This window comes from Oncorhynchus mykiss, chromosome 24, assembly GCF_057628025.1.
Source record: "Oncorhynchus mykiss isolate SJ-2025 chromosome 24, ASM5762802v1, whole genome shotgun sequence".
NCBI classification, from domain to species: Eukaryota; Metazoa; Chordata; class Actinopteri; order Salmoniformes; family Salmonidae; genus Oncorhynchus; species Oncorhynchus mykiss.
Genome location: NC_143045.1, coordinates 4,890,359 through 4,912,500, shown reverse-complemented (window position 1 = coordinate 4,912,500; position 22,142 = coordinate 4,890,359). Strand labels below are relative to the sequence as shown.

General features: G+C 46.1%; 1 protein-coding gene across 1 annotated transcript in view; it reads right to left on the bottom strand.

The window, feature by feature from the left end:
- LOC110503300 (neuronal PAS domain-containing protein 1) overlaps positions 1-19,702 on the bottom strand; it is a 40,395-nt gene extending 20,693 nt beyond the window's left edge. Inside the window, exons 1-3 of the mRNA XM_036961396.2 lie at positions 18,777-19,702; positions 8,015-8,181; positions 6,428-6,666 (exon numbers count right to left, since the gene is read on the bottom strand). Coding sequence (XP_036817291.1) covers positions 6,428-6,666; positions 8,015-8,109 — 334 coding nt within the window. The 5' untranslated portion in view covers positions 8,110-8,181; positions 18,777-19,702. The remainder of the gene's footprint in view (positions 1-6,427; positions 6,667-8,014; positions 8,182-18,776) is intronic.
- Between the last annotated feature and the right edge of the window lie 2,440 nt (positions 19,703-22,142).

The window sequence follows — 22,142 nt, the reverse complement described above, 5'->3', positions numbered from 1 at the left end:
GGCAAGCCTAAATAAGTTCAGGAGTAAAAATGTGCTTAATAAGACACATAATAAGTTGCATACAAAGATACAGGCATCCTTCCTAACTTGCTGGAGAGGAAGGAAACTGCTCAGGGATTTCTACCTTGAGGCCAATGGTGACTTTAATGGCCGTGACAGAAGAACTGAGGATGGATCAACAACATTCTAGTTACTCCACGATACTAACCTTAATGACAGAGGGAAACGAAGGAAGCCTGTACAGCATAAACACAATCATCCTAAACATGCATCCTGCAATAAGGCACTAAAGTAAAACAGCAAACATTTTGACAGAGAAATTGACTTTTATGTCTTGAATACAAAGCGTTATGTTTGGGGGAAATACATTTGTGAATACTGTGTGAATACTGTGTGAATACTGTGTGAATACTGTGTGAATACTTGTGTCATTGAGATATTTATGCATTTCATTTCAATACATTTGCTAAAGATTCTAAAAACATGTTTTCAGTTTGTAATTATGGGGTATTGTAAAGGTTCTGTATTTCATTTTCTTAGTCAACCTTGTGTTCTGTTTCCTTGTCTTCTTGAACGTAGCCCTGTTTCTTTGTGTTCTTGAACGTAGCCCTGTCTTTCATTTTAGTTGCTCACCTGGTCTCATTAGCTCCTTATTTAGTTCAGTTCATTCTCTTTGTGCCTTTGTGAGGTGTTGTTCGTTTTGACTCTACTCAGGATTTCCTAGCTCGTTTGTGAGAACCAGTTATAGCCTTCAGCCCTAGTTTTGATTCACCTGCCTGTTTGCCTACCTGTGTGTGACCATGATTCCTGCCTTCTGCGAAGGCGAAATAAACACTTGCCGCGCTCTGCGCGTGAATCTACCCCTTTTTCCTCCTGAGTATTCATTACAGAATACCTCAGTAATGGATACTCAGGGAGAAAAGGGTGTAGATTCACGCGCAGAGGAATCGTGGTAACAGGTAGGCAAACAGGCAGGTGAATCAAAACTAGGACTGAAGGCTATAACTGGTTCTCACAAATGAGTCCGGAGACTGAGATCGCCATTGCAAAATGTTGATAATTTTTTTTGTGGCCAATAAACCATTTCTTTGTGGATTTTGACGTGTGCTTGGGGTTATTGTCTTTCTGGAAGATCTACTAGAGGCCAAGTGTTATCCTCTTGGCGGAAACAACCAGGTTTTTGCCAAAAATGTCCTGGAACTGGGTAAAGTTCATGACTTCAACAAGTGTAACAGTATAACTTTCGTCCGTCTCCTCGCCCCAGGGACCCTCTGCACACATCAACAACTGACACCCACGAAGCATCGTTACCCATCGCTCCACAAAAGTCACGGCCCTTGCAGAGCCAAGGGAACCACTACTTCAAGGTCTCAGAGCGAGTGACGTCACCGATTGAACCGCTATTAACCACCGCTAACTAGCTAGCCATTTCACATCGGTTACACGAGGGCCTCAAAGGACCAGTGGAAACAAAATAATCCCATAACATCAAAGATCCACCACCATATTTTACAGTAGGTTCGAGGTGATTTTCTGCTTATGCTTCCGTCTTTCGACGTCCAACCCACCACTGGTGTGCGTGGCCAAAGGGGCTCTATTTTCATGTCATTTGACCATGGCATCGGTTCCAATCCAAGTGCCAATGCCGTTTAGCAAACTCCAGGCCTTTCAATTTGATGGATGACATGAAAACAGAGCTCTTTGGCCACGCACACCAGGCCACGCACACCAGGTCTAAGATCCCTCCCAATATGTCCTCCAATCTCGTAAAACATTTCAGAAAATGTGTGAAAGTTATTGAAAACTAGGGTGGCAATCATTTTTGAGAAAAAAATACTACTTGTTAAAAAAGTATATTTCTCTGAGGAATTGTTTCAAATAATATAATTGTCCATTTTTTTAAGCATACAAATATAACTCAGTATTTCGCTCATCTTTATCAAAGGTGCCAATAACTTTGGACCTGTAGATCACCACGTGGTTCATCTCTTTCTTTTACTCAAGTTTGCTTAGTTGTCGTTTCATATGTCTTTTCATCACCTAGCAACTTCTTTACTGAACTACAATGTTGAGAGTGCGTGTGTGCGTGTTTGTATGAGTGTGTGCGTGTGCGCGTGTGTGTGTGTGTTACCCCTGTAAGAACAGACAGGGTTTGAGACGACAGACAGGAGAGAAAGAGCAACCATAATCGCAACGTCCTTCTCCACCGCAATTATCCTCTCACTCTGCAATCCTTCGCTCCCTCCCTCCCTCTCTCTCTCTCCCTGTTTCTCTTTCACTGTCGCTCCCTCACTTCTTCCGCGGTCGAACATAATTTGAGTGCAATTAACTTCCCTTAAAAGCCAGCGCTGCTTTAAACGCCGAGAATTAGGTGGGAGGCAGACATGGAGAAAGTGAGGGAGAGCGACGGAGGAGAAGTGATGAGGAGACAGTAAGACAGAGCGAGAGAAAGAGGGAGAGAGGACAGAGACAGACAGAGAAGTGGGAGTCAAGAGGCAGCAAGAGAGAGCGAGAGACAGAAAGAGGTGAGTTTGACCTCACAACCAGTGACAGAATATTTTTTTACGATTGGTCCATGGTTTCTGTTTCGGTGTCTTCAGAAGATCTTAGAGGCTCGTGGAGTGGAGTCAGCGTGTTCTGTCATTAGACAAAATCTCTACAATATTGTAAAATTTGCCAAATACTGGGATGCTTCGGGAAAATAGACAGGTCAACATTTGGCATTTCTACAGGGTGGAAGTCATATCTGAAAGAGAGATTCTCTCTCAAAAGCTCAAATCACCCGTGCATATACATAGTCTTGAATAATACATGAAATTAAAGGTTCAGGACTAATGCACTCCACTGGAGACCCAACCTACACCACACACACACACACATAATGGGTGAAAAAGCATCACTATACATCTTTGAGAGATTTTACTTTTCCTCAGCTGGTCCTCTCCCTTTCTACCACTCCTTCGTTTTCGTCAACCACCCCCCATCCATACATCTCTCTCCTCCTCTTCCCGCTCCCTCGCTGTGTGAAGGTCATGCAATTGATTTTCCCCTGTCTATTCATTTTTCAAGATTGGCTTTGAAACGTGGGAAGCAGACAAAAACCACACTACCCCCCCCCCCCCCCTCTCGCTTACCACCGTGGCCCTCACCCACCCCAACCCCCACCGCCCAAACCCCGGGAGGAGGAGAGGAGAATGACAGAGGAGGGACGCCACCGCAAGAGTCCCCTTCGGGATTCCGTCTGGACACATAATTCCACATTCCTACAGTGGAATTACATCCATGCATCACACTGTAGGTATTCCAAAGTCTAACTACTGGCACCATGATGCAACAGCAGGGTTGGGGTTTAGAGGTTTTTGGACCCGTGATGAAATGGACCTGGGGCTTTCCCGCCCAGACCCGATATGCATTAATTATATATTAAAATATAGAGACCCATTTCGAACGGACCCGAGGACAACTAGACCCGTTCCGTATAGACTTGGTCGGATCCAGACTTGGTTCGATACAAATGAGGGAAGCAGCAGAAAATAGGAGGAGCGAGAGAGAGTTGCCACTCTAGCAGGCGGGGGAGAGGCCGTACTGTGAGTGAGTGACACAGGGAGCAGGGAGGGAGAGACGAGAGAAGAGAGACAGCAACCAACCAAGCTGCTTTGATGCTATAGTAGACTAATAGCTGCCATTGCTAGGTTATTTATCACCAAATAGGATTACATAGTCACTATCGTGACTGCATCAAACCGGGAGTAGCTAGTTAAGCTAACATTAGCTAGCTATGCTAATTGAGGCCTACAGTTACAAATAACAACAACTCCATTCATAATATTAACCTCTCTTGGGTAGGGGGCAGTATTTTCAACTCCGGGTGAAAAGCGTGCCCAACGTAAACTGCCTGTTACTCAGGCCCAGAAGCTAGGATATGCATATAATTGGTAGATTTGGATAGGAAACACTCTAAAGTTTCTAAAACTGTTAAAATAATGTGAGTATAACATAACTGATATGGCAGGCAAAACCCAGAGGACAAACGATCCAGGAAAAAATACATTGAGGTCATAGGATTTTCCAATTGTTTTCTATGGGATACCCTTATTTTTAGGAACCTGGTTGCAGTTCCTATGGCTTCCACTAGATGTCAACAGTCTTTAGAAATTGTTTGATGTCTTTCTTTTGAGAAATGAAGAAGTAGTTCTATTCATTGTAAGTGTCATTCCAGGTGGACTCCACTGTTTTGGTGTGCGTTGGACGTTGTTTTTATCCGGTATTAGAAACAGTTTATTCCGTCTTAAATTTTATCGATTATTTACGTTTTAGGGTACCTGAGGTTGGATTAGGAACGTTACTAGAAATGTTTGGACCAGGTTTACAGGTAACTTATTAGATACTTTGTAGGTATGTTGGGCGAGTTGAAACCGGTGTATTTCTGAATCAAACGCGCCAAATAAATGGAAATTTTTGGGACATAAATAAGGACATTATCGAACAAAAGGACCATTTGTGATGTTTCTGGGACATTTTGGAGTGCCAACAGAAGAAGATCTTCAAAGGTAAGGCATTAATTATAGCGCTATTTCTGACTTTTGTGGTGCACCTGCCTGGTTGAAATATGATTTTCATGTGTTTGTATGAGGCTGTCCTCAGATAATCGCATGGTTTGCTTTTGCCGTAAAGCCTTTTTGAAATCTGACACAGGGGCCGGATTAACAAGAAGTTAAGCTTTATTTTGATGTATAACACATATATGTTCAAGAATGTTAAATATTTGAATTTGGTATTTTTTAATTTCGCGATTTTAAGTAGCAGCCTATCTGTTAGCTCTTAGTCGCTGTAGTCTGTCCTTCTCCCATAACTTGTAATTACATCTTCCATTGATTAGATACATGTATCTCCTAACTTTTGCCACATACCAAGGCTCTATGACTGTAGCCTGTAGCCTATTGCTGCTTTCATGACTTATGATTGGCCAACAACAACAAGAAGAACAAGCTACATGCACCATGCTCCATTCTAGTTAAATCCAAGAGCAGTCAACATAAATTGTAACATTTCTCTCTCTCTTTCTCTCTCTCTCTCTCTCTCTCCCTCTTTCTCTCTTTCTCTCTCTCCCCCTCTCTCTCTACTGCTGCAGCCGTGTTCGGTTCTGTACAGGGCCTTCCGGACAAGTCAGTTCAAATTACACATACCCGAGACTGACATGACAATCATGTCAGATCCGACCCAGACCTGTGACGTTATTCTCAAATCTGGGTCCCGGGTCGGGTGACGGTTATTCGGGCAGCAGGCAGATGATCTCCATTCCAGCGTCATGCCCAAAATGTGCGGGCGTCATACTTTCATGTTTTCCCAAATGCTTGTGAATAGAATAGAACTGCTTCTTTTTTTATTTATGTGCGGTCAGAGGAGAACTAGACTGTCATTGTTCATAAGGCAAGTGATATCGATGTTCACGTCTTACACAGTATCAATGTGATATCATGGGTTTTTCTCATTTCAGGAGGACTTGCTGAGATTAACGGACACACACACACACACACACACACACACACACACACACACACACACACACACACACACTGGTGCAAAAAATGATAACGCACCATCACAGACAAACACACTTCTACAACCATTGACACACCCCACACACATACACACGCACTCCTCACAGATGCTCTTATAAAACGCGCGCAAACACACGCGCGCGCGCGCGTACACACACACGCGGGCAAACACACACACACGCGCGCGCGTACACACACACACCTAATTGTAGCTGAGTTGTTTCCCCTCTGTAATAGTAGCAATTAGACAACCCTCATAATCACACTCTCCTCGTTATATAGCTCATTTCTGTAATTACAAATCGCACCAATAGGCTCCCCCTTCCTTTGTGTGTCCTCTCTCTGTCTCTCCGTCTTTGTGCAGCTCTGTCTGTGTCTCTCTCTGTTTCTCTGTCTCTCTGTCTCTCTCTCTTTCTGTCTCACTCTCTGTGTCACTCTCTTTCTCTCTGTCTGCTCTATCCATCTCTCTCTATTTATCTCTCTGTCTCTCTCAATCTCTCTGTTTATCTTTCTGTCTCTGTCTGTCTGTCTGTCTGTCTGTCTGTCTATCTGTCTGTCTGTCTGTCTGTCTGTCTGTCTGTCTGTCTGTCTGTCTGTCTGTCTGTCTGTCTGTCTGTCTCTGTCTCTCACTCTCTGTGTGTCTCTCTCTGTCTCTCTCTCTCCATGTCTCTTTTCTGCGATGAGGGGGAACTCAATAAGGTGTACTAGGTGAAGTGATGTGTGTGTCTGTGAGGTGCATTGGGTAAGAGAGGGAATACAGTATAGTGCTGATACACTTTGTCAAATGCTTTTGTTGCAGCATCGGCGACTGAGTTTTCCAGTCATTCCAGGTTAAGATCATGGGTAAGGTAAGGGTGAGGGCTCACCTTTGCTGCAGTGGTTCTCTCCTTCCAGCAGGGGGCACCAGGGCGGGTCTCCCTGGCTGGCGAAGGTGCGCATGTGCAAGTAGCTGATGGTGAGGCGGATGACCGAGGCCTTGTCCAGCTGGCTGGTGATGGCCCCGGGGAGAGGGAGCATCTTGGCCAGCTCAAAGAACTCAAAGTTCTCCTTGCCGCGACGGGAACGAGCGGCATTACGAGACTTCTCCTTCCGCAGGTTCTGCAAACTGGAGGAGGAGAGGAAAGGTCCGGGGGAGAGGGGAGAGATAGCAAAGAGAAGGTAGAGGAGAATTCTAAGTGAAAAGGGTGTGTGGTTCATGCCAAAACCTCGAAATGATAAAGAATCCTAATTGAACGCAGAATGAGCACCTGTGGCTTGGTCGTGTACGCTGACGATGACCCGAGAATAGTCCTTTAAAAGGCATATAATGACACCCGCAATCTTAGTGAACCAATCTCAATTCTAATTTGTCTCCAGCAGATTGTACGTCTGTGTAATTACAGACAGAAAGTGCTCTGTCTACCAGGCTCTATTCCCCTGTCCCACTGGTATACACATGACTATTACACAGCACAGCTAGTGCTTCTGCTTCCAACACACACATGTACACGCACACACAGACACCAGCATCCACACTCTCTCTCTCCCTCCCTGTCTCACACACAGCCATGCGACTGGCTGGCAGGTTCTGGGCTGCAGCGGTGATTGAGTGATCAATGGGAGGAGGAGGGGCCGTGTGGCAGAGGGGGGCCTGGGCTCAGGTAGCCTGTCTCTCTGATTGGGTATCGACTCCCCTCAATGGTGCCTGAGTGGTAGAATTATGTTGTCACGGCGACTCCACAGTTTGTGTCTGTGGTAGAATAAAGAAACAGCTCCTCCGTGTCTGTGACATCGATTCTCATTCCGGGCCTGCAGACTGCCTGCCACGGGAGGGTGTGTGTGTGTTTGTGTGATAGAGAGAGGGCAATAGCGAGAGAGAAATAGAGAAAATAAAACATGTGTGTACGCATGTTTCCATGTGTGTGTGTGTGTGTATGTGTATGTGTGTGTGTGTGTGTGTGTGTGCGCGTGTGTGCGTGTGTGTGTGTGCGCGTGGGTGCGCGTGTGTGTGCGTGTGTGTGCGTGTGTGTATGTGTGTGTGTGTATTTGTCCTAATCAGCCAACACGTCCATGTTTCCCCAGTCGGTCTGTGTTCTCCAGGGTGTGTAAACAGCTGTGTTTGGAATAGCTCTGTCCTCCACAATGTCTCATTATTATACGAGCTCAACTCACCAGAGAGGACAATCAATACTCACCCATTGATTCTGCTTAGTTTTTATATCCGCCTATAAATGACCGTCCATTAATAATTCCAGCCAAATGTACGTAATCTCCCACTGAGGGAAAGGGATTAACAGCCATGGCACCCAAGGCTACAGAGCAATAAGCATTTTACTATACAGTAGGGTGTGTGAGAGGGGCTGTGTGGATGTGATTGTTTAGAATATGAGTAAGTGTTTGTGTGTGTTAGCACTCCCTATGCAATGCTAATGTGTGTGTGTGTGTGTGTGTGTGTGTGTGTGTGTATTTCTCACCAGGGCAGGGTGGGGGGTTTGGCCAGTAGTCCCTGTAGGAAGTCCCACTCCACGCTCACACACTTTCCCTCGCTGACGAACGGCATGGTCGCCATCCTCCAATCACACGCAGCCGCCACCTCTAACGCAGGCTGCGATTGGCCGAGGCTGTGACAGGCTTAGACCCCCTGCAGTAGTGAGGAAGCGAGAGAGAAAGACAGAGACACAGAGAGAGACAGAAAGAGAGAGAAAGACAGACACAGAGAGAGAGAGACATAAAGAGAGAGAGAGAGAGAGAGAGAGAGAGAGAGAGAGAGAGAGAGAGAGAGAGAGAGAAAGAGAGCGAGGGAGGAATAATTATGCTTAGTTAGGTGTACATTTCCCTATAAAAGCTTTGAAGAACGTCCACCGTGCTAAAAAAGCCATTCACTACAGAAGTCTCACTCCAGTTACCAAAGACAGGGCAAAGCAGACCCCCTTCCCCCAATTCCCCTGCCTCCCCACACACACACACACACACACCCTCTGGCTCCCAGTTCTACCAGCGGTGCCAGTTGGCTGGCCTCCCTCTCCCCTCCCCCTCCGTGCGCTGGTGACCTTTTAAAGGTCAGCGTGGCCTGCAGCAGCCTGGTGTCCTGCCCTGCGGCCAGAGATAACCTCACTACCGCTGGGTCAACACTATCATGGGAGGGGAAGAATAATAGGCAGAATAGGGTCAGGCTGGGGTCGGGATATGGGGAGCCAGACCTGACTTTGACATTTCAATGAAATGCCTTTCTATTCAATCTAAAATGTTGCGTCATTTGGTGAGATGTTTCAGTAGTCTGTCCTCAAGAGGATACTTTCAAGTGCATTTTTGCACGACTGTGACAGTTCCCAACCCGGCATCACATCAGTGTAGAATCTCATTGTTACACACTGTCCCAGGGCCGTGTGTAACAATGACATTGTACATCACCTTCCCCAACCTGGCTGAGTACATTGCATTGTGTGAGGGGGAAATAAAAGTCACACAATTGATCTCCCCCCTCCCACACACACACACACACAGACACACACACACACACACACACACACACACACGCACACACGCACACACACACACACGCACACGCACAACCCCTCTGTCTCGTACCTGTATGTTTATCTCTTAATTGACCCAATCTGTCCTTATCTAATCTGAGTCTCTATCGGCCGTGCGTCTCTATCTCTAAAGACAGAAGCCAGGCAGCACATCAGCAGTGGCGTGGGCCGTAATGGACGGTAATTATTCAATCAGCTTCATAACCTTGTCGCAGGTTGGGGATGCCACTAATGCACTCTCCCAAATGGACCGCGGCAAAGGCCTCCGACTGCAAATGCTCTCGACAGCGCCGCCACAACAAGCTCTATGTCAACTGTATCATCTGCGGAGGGTTATTGAAAACAACGAAAGCTTATTCCGATATAGAACAGGCTCTCAACACAACAACTTGACTTTGGTATACCGGACCTAAAAGTATTACGGTGTCTGCCTGCGTGTGCATCCAAAAAGAGCCCTGGGCGGGACATGTGCACGCAGGTGCTTACATCTGCGCGTACGTCTGTGTGATACCTCCTGCTGTGCTGCCCTGCTCTCTGCTCTGTGGCTGGCTCTCATGTCGACAGCCCGGGAGGGAGTGCGCTCACCACTTCCGAGCCTCTTCGTCGGTGGGTTGGTCGGCGTGTTAGTTAGTTCGCTTGGCTGCTCGGCTGTTTTGTTTTCAGCGGGGGACGTTTAATTAGGGCCTCCAGCTGTCAGAGGTTCGTTAAAACGCCCCGACCCTCCCTACAGAGCGCCGACTGGGGGAGTCGGGCAAATGAACACATTTAAGGCAAACAGCACGCAGACAGTTGCCTGCTGGAATGCCACCGGCTCCCCAGGCTACAGAGAAAATGGCTGTTTTATGCCTCACATTTCTCCCCTGGAGCCCCATAGAAGACCTGGCCAAGGTTGGCGGGAGCTGGGTCCAAATACCAGCTAAGACCCCCAGCCACTACACTGGACACCCCAGGGAATAGAAGAGAATAGGAGAGAATATGATATGACATAATAAAAGAGAAGGGAACAGAATGTTTGGAGTCCTCCTTAAAAAATAAATGAGTCGCCACTTTAGCCGGCTAACATTGGCCCATGCAGCGATATTTTTTTTATTTAACTAGGCAAGCCAGCTAAGAGCAAATTCTTATTTTACAAGGACCCCGGCCAAACCCAGACGGCGCTGGGCCAATTGTGCGCCGCCCTATGGGACTTCCAATCCCGGCCGGATGTGAAGCAGGCTGGATTGGAACCAGGTACTGCAGTGATGCCCCTAGCACCGATATACGGTGTCTTAGACCACTGCGCCAACTCGGGAGCCCCAAAGTTAGACCGCAGGCTTTGACACTGGGAAAGACAACAGCCGCACGCCTCTCCTTATCTTCCCCTTACCCCTCTTTCTGCTCCTCTTACCACAATGAAATACTGCCTGTCGGTCTGCTTTTAAATGTTTACTATGCGGTATGACTGGTCCCTCAACCTCCCGACGGGACAGCTGTTTCCCATCTCGCAAAAGCAGAGAAAGCGAGCGACCGTAGAGGTGTGGAAATGTCCAAACTGGTACAGAGGCAAAAACCCATCCATATCAATTAGACTAGAGCAGTATTTTACTTATATTTTCTTCCGGGGGGGGGGGGGGGGGGTTATTATCAGATCGGTGAATAGACCTTGATGAGTGGCTGGAGTGTCTATAGTTTCAGTATTCTGGTCTTCCAAGGGCTCGCCTGCTTATTATGCCACCACACGGCTGATGGTGGTACATTTGGAAGTCAGATGTTTCTCTATTTACTTATTGTTCAACTACTGATCGGTCCCCGGCTGCACTGGATCACTGGACGTGATGACTTCTCTCTCTCAATCTCTGGTTCGGTATTCCGGTCCTCAGACGGCAAGCCACCTCCACATCGAAGCGCCGGCTCCGGCTGACCTTGACGACTCCGGATCAAGGTTCTCTCCAACTCTCCAGGGCTGAAGCGCTTCCCTCCTCCCACTGCACTCCTCCCTGTCCTCCCCAACCCCCAACCCCGGGTCATTAATTATATAATGGAATCAATACGCTGTTAGATTAAACAAGACTGACCCTGCCCACCCCCAGGTATCGTCACGGCAATGAGGAGGAAAGGAGGAAAGGAACGGAACGAACGGCGTGGCCACGAGGGAACAAGAGCAGTTGGGGTTGACCATTCCTAAACAGGCCCTACCTATAGCTGAATGACCACTGAACCAAGAGATCTACTGTGGAACCTTCCAGAGAGAAGGATGCATGGAGAGGACGGGGGTGGATGGCGATGGAGACGGAGAGATAAAGATAGAGAGAGGGATGGGTGTAGAGAACGAGAGACGGGAGAGATAGAGAGAGGGGTGGAGAGAGAGGAAAAAAGGAAGAGAGGGAGGTACGCTAGTGTTCACGTCTGCTAATCGATAGCTCTCTCCCTCCTCCTCGCTCATTTCATAGGGGCCTCAGTAGGCTGTCTTTGATGTCCTAGTCCTCACGGACACGCCGCAACAGAAAAATCCATGCTTTTCCACGATGATGATCCACCGTGGGGCTGGAGCGCTGAGATAGCATGGTAATACTGTATGGGAACACTGTCAACACGCCGCGGACCCACTTTAACAGCCGTACATGAAAGTAGCCCTGACGGCCGGGAGATGAATATCAGAGAGCAGCCTAAGCAGCATAGATATATAGAAGAATAGGTCAAGGCTTTATGAACGTAACGAAAGGTGCGATATCAAGTTGAAGTGGAACTTGTGAGTCAGAACTGGGAGAAAATCAACAAAGATCTCCTAAACTGTCCGAAAGGAAAAGAGAAAGGACTTGGGGAGATAGAGCGAGAGATGCATAATGATGCTGTACCTACGCATTGTTATCTGGGAACAGTTTTAGAAGAGAGACACTAAATCCACTTCCCTCGGGCAGGGAGAACATCACCACTGACCTCTAAATAACCACATGCCATAGCCCAGCACACAGTGTAACGCGCGGGGGTGACTCATAACCCCGCAGTTATATACGCGGGTTTAGAGTCATGGAATATTGTGTGGGTGAAGGGCGGGTAGGTGGCGAGCGGTTTGAATAAAGAGAAAATAATGCATTAAAAAAAATCCTTAAATGTACAATTGTTGTGCAATTCATATCTATAGGCTACAATGAAGTTTTTCATTCATTATTTTTTTATCTGGCATTCGTGCATAAGTATGTTTAGAACCTAACTGCATGCGCCCACCAGATACACCCCAATCGCCAAATGCTTTTGGGAACTTGGGCAGGGAAAGTGAATGGGAACTGTTCAGCACATTTTCTATATTTGCGGGTTTCAGATTTTCACTTTATCATGTATAGTCGGGTGGTCGTGGATGGGTTATTCGCACACGCGGGTGGGTGCGGGTGAACCAACAAGCTGACCTGTGCATCACCAGCACACAGGGTCACACACACACACACACACACACACACGCGCAAGTGCAGACACATTAACATATACATACTGTACATTCAAATAGAAATACATGTATACAAAGGTCAGAGAGTTCAGTCCAGTATCAGTGGCTTATAAGGGTTGTATAAGTTGTGTAGCTGTGTCCAGTGCATAACGGATTTCAGTGTACCTGCCCTGTATTTGGTTAAGTACATGCATGTCTATTTACAGTGTCTGTTCTTTCTTGGCAGGTGTACTGGTCTGTGTTTTTGTGGGGGCAGTATGTAAGAGCGAGCGAGAATATTCACGTAATTTCTTGAGTGTGTGTATACTCTATCCTTGTCCTTTTATGTACGGTACAATGTTTTAAAGAGTGTGTGTTTGAATATCCTCAGTGCATTTATACTGAACAAAAATGTGAACGCAACATGTAAAGTGTTGGTCCCATGTTTCATGAGCTGAAATAAAAGATACCAGAAATGTTCCATTCGCACGAAAAGCTTATTCCTCTAAAATGTTGTGGACAAATTTGTTTACATCCCTGTTAGTGAGCATTTCTCCTTTGCCGAGATAATCCGTCCACCTGACAGGTGTGGCATATCAAGGAGCTGATTAAACAGCAGAATCATTACGCAGGTGCACCTAATGCTGGGGACAATAAAAGGCCACTCTAAAATGCGCCGTTTTGTCACACGATGCCACCAGATGTCTCACGCTTTGAGAGTGTGTGCAAATGACATGCTGACTGAAGGAATGTCAACCAGAGCTGTTGCCAGAGAATTGAATGTTAATTTCTCTACCATAAGCCACCTCCAATGTCGTTTTAGAGAATGTAATCCATAGAACGGTCCTTTGGAGGAAGGATTGTTTATACATTTGAGAAATTTGTATCTAAAATCAGAATTGAAAAATAATTGATCAAAGTTTATGACATTTTGGCATTTCCCAGGCCTCGTTTAAGACTCCATAATGCTTCATCTGTAGGTGCTACAAAGTAAACATTGGTATCATATGAAGCTTTACCGCTCTGTAATAGGAGAAGTATTTTGATTTCAATAAGCATTTTTTTGCATACATTTATGAATGTATAAAAATATAAACATGAACATTTTTCAATATATTGCTGAAAATAATATATTCTACAGGCATATCAAATTTACAGAGTGCGATCTCTACTAGTTTTACAGTTATGGCCCATTTTATACAGAGAAATTGGTATCGTTGGTAACCAATCGCAGCCCTCCTTTTACTTGTATCATTGCACATCCTGCAAGTCACCGCGAACATGTTGAATCCATTTTCACATTCCCTCTGTTGGTAATGCTTAAGTAGGGTGTGTTCGTAAATTCCCTCTGGAGTGCCAGAGTGCACTCAGAGTGCGCTCTGGGCGTTCCTAAATTCGGAGCTTTGTCAGATTGTCCGTTTGTAAATGAAGAGCTTTTCGCTTTCGAAGCCTTCAGAGCACACACTGGACGCTCTGGCCCGAGGAGTAGGGGTTGATCCGAAAGCACCCAAGCTAACTGGCTAAAGTTGGCTAGCTTTACTAGCTACTTCCAGACTCAAACACCTCACTCTGACCGTTTTACTCGCCCTAGCAGAGGTGGTGAGGCTGTTTTCATGTTGTCACGAGCGTTGGTGACTAACTGTGTTACTGGCAACAATTTTATTATGTTTTTATTTGCCTACATTTACTGACACCGGTCATATCAGTTATTCTGCTCTCTGGTACACTCAGACGAGAGTGCTCTGAAATCAGAATAGATAGCCAGAGTGAATTTACGAAACAGCAGAGATCCCACTATGGGACTCTGATATGCCCGTAGAGTATTAGGTTCAACAGTACATAAAAAAAAACATTTGTTGACGTTATGTTTATGTCTTTAAATATTCAAAAATTAATGTTAAGAGAAAGTGGTTGAAATCGAAACACTACTCATATCACAGAGCAAGCTGTAAAAGCTTCATATTACACCAATGCTGCTTTGTGGTACCTACAGATGCAACGCTACGGGCCGTTAATTAAAGGAGGCCTGGCGAAAGGCAATGTCAACTTTGGATCAACTACCTCTCAAATATGCTTTTAGATACATGTCAAAATGAACAGTATGTGTCAACGATCCTTCCTCCAAAGAACTATTCTACGGGATTCCATTTAGTGAAAATCCCCCCAAACGATGGTCTTTTTTTCTCTGGGTTGCGTGATGCGCATTTTCCCACCAGAGAGGTATTTAGATCAAATTGACTTGTTGCGGATTGAAGGCTGTGGGTGATGACAAAACTGCACTTGAAAATAACATGTACCGAATAAAAAAAAATGTAAAAAAGTTATTTGGGTTTCCATCGCATTTTCAACTCTACTGATGGTTGTGTCACAAACAAAATGGTGTTATATGGTACAGCGGATGTGCCCATTCTGGTCTAGGGACGTGCGCTCTAGCCAACGGCTCACAGATACAGTGCAAGTATAGCCTACATGATGAGATTATTACGGACAAAAGATGATATATTTTGGGGTCAAACGGCAGCCAAGCATCGATCATCATGTCACCGGAATAAAACCCTTGATATTTATTACCACCCTGCGAAGTTCATCGTAACTTATTGTATCTGTAGTGTAATCAACTGCAGCTTTCCCACTTCCTAGTGGGAGCCTGGGAGGACCACACAAGATATCATTACTGCAATATGATGGTAATTCTATCCATATTTGCACATCAATACATTTCCGCTGCCATTTCTCGCATGATTCCTTTTACAGACACAAAAAGACCCCACCTTGTCTAGGGAATGTCGCTTTATCGACATTTGGACAAATTTACCGACAAATTTGCTGTTTCCATCAGGCTAGTTGTGACATTTTTTGTATGTACAGGGTACAGGAAACTACCAAAATACAGGAAACACCAACATAGAGTGTCTTAATAGGGCGTTGGGCCGTGATGAGCTACCAGAACAGCTTCAATGTGCCTTGGCATCGATTTTACAAGCATATGGAACTCCACCACGGGATGTGCAATAATTTGGTGTTTTGTGGATGGTGGTGGAAAACGCTGTCTCAGGCGCCGCGCCGGAATCTCCCACAAGTGTTCAATAGGGTTGAGATCTGGTGACTGAGACGGCCATGGCATATGGTTAACATCGTTTTCATGCTCATCCAACCGTTCAGTGACCACTCGTGCCCTGTGGATGGGGGGCATTGTCATGCTATGGGAGCATAGCCATGGTAGCCAGAATAACGGCCAAAATAATGGCCTGCCCTACATTTTTTGTACACGACCCTAAGCATGATGGGATGTTAATTGCTTAACTAACTCAGGAACCACACGTGTGGAAGCACCTGCTTTCAATAAACTTTATATCCCCCATTTCCTCAAGGGAATATATGACTATGACAATTACCTGTATACATGTGTCTGTCCGTGTGTGTGTATGCGCCTGTGTGTATGTATGCGTGTCTGTATCCGTGCTTGTGTATGTGCGTGTGTGCACGCGTCCGTCCGCTGTGTGCGTGTATGTATGTGTGTGTGTGTGTGTGTGTGTGTGTGCACGTCCGTGTGTGTGGGTAAATATACGGGCCGCTGGCTCCCTGCAAGGCAGTGTGTGAATGACAGCAGGGGCTATGTAAGGAGCCACAGCGGGACAGAGTGGACAGACTGACCGGAGATCAGGTCAGCAGAGTGTGACACTAAACGCATCTCACTGACACTGAGCTGACACCCTCTGTCACCGACGCAGACACTGTCTGTCAACGCAGCACACACACTTCTCCCGCTCGCTCGCTCGCTCTGTGTGTGTGTGTGTGTGTGTGTGTGTGTGTGTGTGTGTGTGTCAACAGTCAGACACCTCTGTGTGTGTGTCTATCTATCCTCTTTGACGGTGAGTCAACAGTCAAACAAACCAGAACCTGTCTACATGTCTTCCTCATTCCCGACGCTAAAGAAAGTCTTCAGAAAAGAGCATGTCGATGACCACCCGAGAGTCTTCAACCACGTCTTTCCCCATCCACGACTGCCAACGCCATCCCTGTGTCAACCTGTCAGGTCTATAATATCCGACCCTCTCGCTCCCTCCATGTGACTGTAGCCTCTCAGACCCCTTTCACTGCAATAACTGTTGGAGGTTAGTTCGTTGACACGTTATTCAACAGAGCCAAATATATCACGGCCCGGTTGCCAAGGATGATCCCTTCACCGTATTATGAAAACATTTCAAGTCGTTTTGTGGAGCTCAACTCCGGCAGGGTAGCCTAGTGGTTAGAGCGTTGGACTAGTAACCGGAAGGTTGCAAGTTCAAATCCCAGAGCTGACAAGGTACAAATCTGTCGTTCTGCCCCTGAACAGGCAGTTAACCCACTGTTCCTAGGCCGTCATTGAAAATAAGAATTTGTTCTTAACTGACTTGCCTAGTTAAATAAAGGTAAAATTAAAAATATATATATTTTCTCTGGTGCAGAAGAGGACAGGGTGAAGAATGTCAAATCACCCAAACAGACGGAGATAAAAAATCAAAGAAGACAAGTGCTGGTTTGAACACGGTCAACAAGGACTTTCATGAGCTATTACTGATTGATCGAGACAATCCGCGTCTTCTCCTTTCAGAGCCTACAGGAACGAGTGACGATGTTGAAACCGCCTTCCGCCTGTGTTGCCAATAACGTCTTTTTCGATCCCCATGTTTTTTTGTTTTTTTTATCGATAAGGACACAACCACCACAGCCCGAAAACATCTTCTCAGATCAACAGTCTTATTGTGGTCTATGGAGGGGTTATGCGACACTGGGTGGAGTGATTTCTCCTTGCACCTGCGGTGACTGAGCAGGTGGAGCCCTGCGGATGGTGATGGTGCTGCTATACCTCACAGCACTCTCGCACAGAAACAGTCAATTGCTGTCAACAAACAGCACACTCCACGAAGGCAGACCAGGGACATACACACCTGGGTAAAAACACTGGTCCCCGTGTTGTTTGCGCACACACACACACACACACACACACACACAAACAAACACACCCACACGGACATAAACAAACACATTATTGCGCACACACACACACACACACACGCGCACATTTGTTTGTTAATGCACCACTCTGTCTTCCCTAAGTCACCCTTCCCCGCCTCCTTTTTATGTAGTTGTGCTGTGCCTCTACAAACACACGGCTAGCAGCGCCTTAGACAAATGACACGCGTAGTCGACCATAAAATACCTTATGATCCCTGTTCTTTTGTATGGTGTGATTATAGAACAGCATTGGCGATATATGTACTATTTTGCCATTAGGCACCAGATTACACAGGCATTTTGTTACAGTCAATTAGGGCCACCTGCTGTTCGTGCCCTAAAGAACTACAATCATCCATCCAGCCAACTGGGCTTTTCTCTCGTTCCTTCACAGCAACCTACTAATACTTCTTATTCTGAACGAGGCACAGAAGACAGGAAATGTCATGGAAATTATGCTTTTCACGGCTGAAGAACATGACCTCGTTTATATATATATATATATATATATATATATATATATATATATATATATATATATATATATATATATATATATATATATTTTTAAACGATGTCTTAATGATAACAATAGTAATACATGTTGACCTTTCGGTGCGCTGGCAGAAAGTCAACAACTTAGGAAGCAAGTACTTCGCTTATGCCTTGTTGAGCCAGCAACTTTTATCCAGTTTATTTTAGAGAGTTACGGTAAATACACAGACAATACCATCCAGTCCCGAACAGACAAAAAAAAAACAAAAGCAGATATTTACACATGTACATTTATTTCCAATGTGTTTTCCTTCACCATTACCCGAAAATGTCACATATCCATTCGACTATATGGCTTTCCTCTCCATTTAAAGTGAACTGATGACACACTGATATCGCCACAGACACTCTTCATCTGGTCCAAAGATGAATATTTAACACTACATGACATGTTACGACTCAGACCCTTTTTGTTAAGAGCAGAAAACCATAACGTGTCCGTACGTATGACACCTTCCAAACTTTGCTAAGAATCGAAGAGAGTAGGTGACACAAAGAAAGTGGGACTTCCCCTGAAACTCTCCGAAACTAGTAACTTTTTCATTCTAAAAGTACACGTGACATCTTTAGGACACTCGCAAACTGACATAACCGTCCGGCCACATAACACTCACACGACTGTTGGAATGTCGACCAGTTGACAGTATTTCTACAACATCACATCAACTTATCAAACAGTGGAAGTGTGTTTGTGTGTGTGAATGTGCGTGTACGTACGTGTGTGTGTGTGTGTGTGTGTACACTGACCAGAAGTTGTTCCAGGATGGCCTAACCTGATGGGCATTTCCAGCGTTGACTCCTTTCCAGCGTTGAGTGCACTTACTCTCTCCTCTTCCTCCTCTTTCCTTCCTCCTCCTCTTCTTTAGACTCCTGTGCCCCCCAAAACGGCCCAGCTGGGGACCCCTGCTCCCAAACGCACTGGGGCTGTGCTGGCTGGCTGGCTGGACCGACTGGAGGCACAACAATCCCCTCACGCTCACAATAGACCTGGACACGCAGGCAGGCAGGCAGGCAGGCAGGCAGGCGGACCCACCGCAGAATCCCGTTGCAAGTGTGTGTGTGTGTGTGAGAGTGTGTGTATGAGCACGCAAGTGGTGCTAGCTGGTGGAGAAGAGACGCTATGCTGGCTCTGGATCACTTCACTAACCCTCTGCTCCCTCTTAGAGATGGACTAGGATTAGGAGACAGCCAGCGTGAGATTCTCTCTCTCTCTCTCTCTCTCTCTCGCTCTCTCTCTCTCTCCCTCTCGCCTGCATGCTCCCTCTCTCTCTCTCTCTCTCTCTCTCTCTCTCTCTCTCCTCCTCCTCCTCTCCCTCCCCTTCTCTCTCTCTCACTCTTTTCGCTGAGCTTCTTTCTTTTAATTTCCTCTTGGGAAAGCTGTGCACATCGGTTGTCTCTCTCTTCACCCTCTCTCTCACTCTCTCTCTCTTCCCCTCAGTCGCTAGTAAATATAAAAGGCATGCTTGTACAGCCCTTGCCTCGGTCTCTCTCTCTCTCCCCTGCTCGCTCTCTCTCTCAGTCACTCACTGTGTCTCTTGCTCTCGTACACCCCTCCTCCTGCTGCCTCTCACGTTCTTTCTCACTGTCAAAGCTGCCTTTCAAATGCTGATTAGCAGGGAGAGTAAAAGACAAGTGAAAGAGGAAGAGATAGCGAGAGAGAGAAAGAGAAAGAGAGAAAAAGGGAGGGAGAGAGGGAAAGAAGGAAGGGAGGGAGGGTATGTGTAACTGAAACAAATGGGAGATTCCATCACATACAAACACATTGTAAACTGTTTCCTTAGTCTTATGCACAGTCTATCCAACAAACGAGTCCACAAGTGAGGATCTGCAAAACATTCACGCAGTGTGCACATGAACAAGCATTTACACACACACACACACACACACACACACACACACACACACAAGCATGTGCATACATGAGCAAATAATCACATTCAGACACTCACTCAAGTACTCTCTCCAGCCAACCTCCCTCCCTTCCTCCATCCTCGCCCCCCCCCCCTCTGTTCGTTCCCTTTGCCCTCAAACACTACTCAGAATATTGATACATCACCCCCCCTCTTTTTTTCTCTCCGTCTCTCTCTCTCCATCACTCACTTTCTCCACTGAATACTGATAGGCTGTCTACTCCGTGGTCTGGGTTTCAAATCTCTCCCTCCCTCCCTCCCTCCCTCCCTCCCTCCCTCTCCCCCCCCCTCTCTCTCTCTCTCTCTCTCTCCCTCCCTCCCTCCCCCTCCCTCCCTCCCCCTTTCCCTCCCTTCCTCTCCCCCCCCTCTCTCTCTCTCCCTCCCTCCCTCCCTCCCCCTTTCCCTCCCTTCCTCTCCCCCCCTCTCTCTCTCTCTCTCTCTCTCTCTCTCTCTCTCTCTTTCTCACTGCACTCACCAAAAAAAGAAAAACAGCTCCATGAAAGGGAAATAGCTGAAGTTAATGCATTGAGGTGGACATAAAATGAGATAAGTACCATTTCAGATTATGTCAAGCTAAAATGGGCTTAACATTGTGCGAAGGAGAGGCACAGAAGGGAGAAGAAAAGTGCTGCTTTGGTACCCGGGGCGTGCGACGTAAACGAGCTGACTCGTAGCAACAAAAAGAGAGGCGTGTGAAAAGTTCAGGCAAATGAAGACGCATTCAGTGTTTCGGTTTCACTGGTTGTGAAGGCAGCCACAACTGAGAGAGAGAAAGAGAGAGAAAGAGAGAGAGAGAGAGAGAGAGAGAGGGAGGCCAGTGAATTCCTCAAAGACCCCCAGTGGACCCCCCACCCCTCAGCAGTTTAAACAGCTGACAGCCCAGCCACTAGAACAAAAACAACACTGAGCACAGGAGTAAAAAGTTCCCCCACTCAAAAGAAGAAGCCCAAAGCGAGAGAAGGGCCTTTTGGGGGTTGTGTTTGTGTGTGTCTACTCCTCTCTTCTGTCTGTTTCAGAAGAGATCTGCTGTGAGACGGAGAGACAGAGTGGGTGATTTTGCCCTCCAAGCCTTCCTGCGACGCCCTTGAAGGAGTGACTCATGGGGACGGGTGTCTGTCTCCATATATAATAAATCATCCACAGGGTTCAGAATACAGGTGTGTACAGGGTTGCCAGGCACTCCCATATCAAAACCAGGAACCCCCTTGTGTCTTAAAAATATCCCCTTAGGAACCCTCATGAGCAGAAGTATCAACATTGCCTCAGGGCACCGCCAGGAGTCAGTGTCATTCAGACTTCAATGACAAATATCAAAAATGGTTGAATAAATGAAGACGTCACACTCCGTTTACCATTGGGAGAATTTTTTTTGTTCCGATCAGCTTAACGGGGTGGCTCTCCCCTAGGCACCAATGCATTAGCAGTTGGGTCTGGTATGCTTATTAGTTCATTGACTGTATATGAACCAGAACATTTTTGGGGAGTGGGATGTCTTGCTTCCTCTTCCGTCTCTGCCCGAATGATCACTGACATTGAGGTGTGTGACCCTATTGGATGCTGAGAGAGACCCGCCCCTCTGACCTCACATGGCTCTGCCCAGCACCCTCCAAACATATTCTGGGGAAATATTTTTTTTTTTTAAACTGCTCCAACGAAGTCTTGAGAAATATCATATTTGACTAATAATACAAATGTGTCATTATTTTTGAAGAACAAGAAGTGCAGAACCTTAACGTGAAGCATTACATTCCTCAAATCTGTTTACTTAGGTTCCCAGTGCCAAAAAAAAAACCCAAACAGATGCGATGTAATCCGCCGTGACTATAAAACACAACCATAAAATACAACGATGGCATTAATGACTGCAAGAGCACTATAAAATACATTGCACCAGGTGGCATATAGCAAAATAACAATACGCTTCCTGTATGCAATATGCATGAGGGAACATTGAAGATCATTTCCATGAAGCAGATTATATTCCAAATCGTTCAGAAGATATTCTTAGAGGACATGTAACCATTAAACCGCTATTTTTCCCTTTGTGGAAACGCTCTACGTTTCATTGAGATGTGTATCAGTCTCGCCCACTGTCTCGTTGATCTCCTGCTCTCCATTCAACAGTGACCCATTGCTCCCCGCCATACAATCCTTCAATTCTCTAGTCTTAAAAAGTAATTACCACTTTCATTTGCTGTCCTCT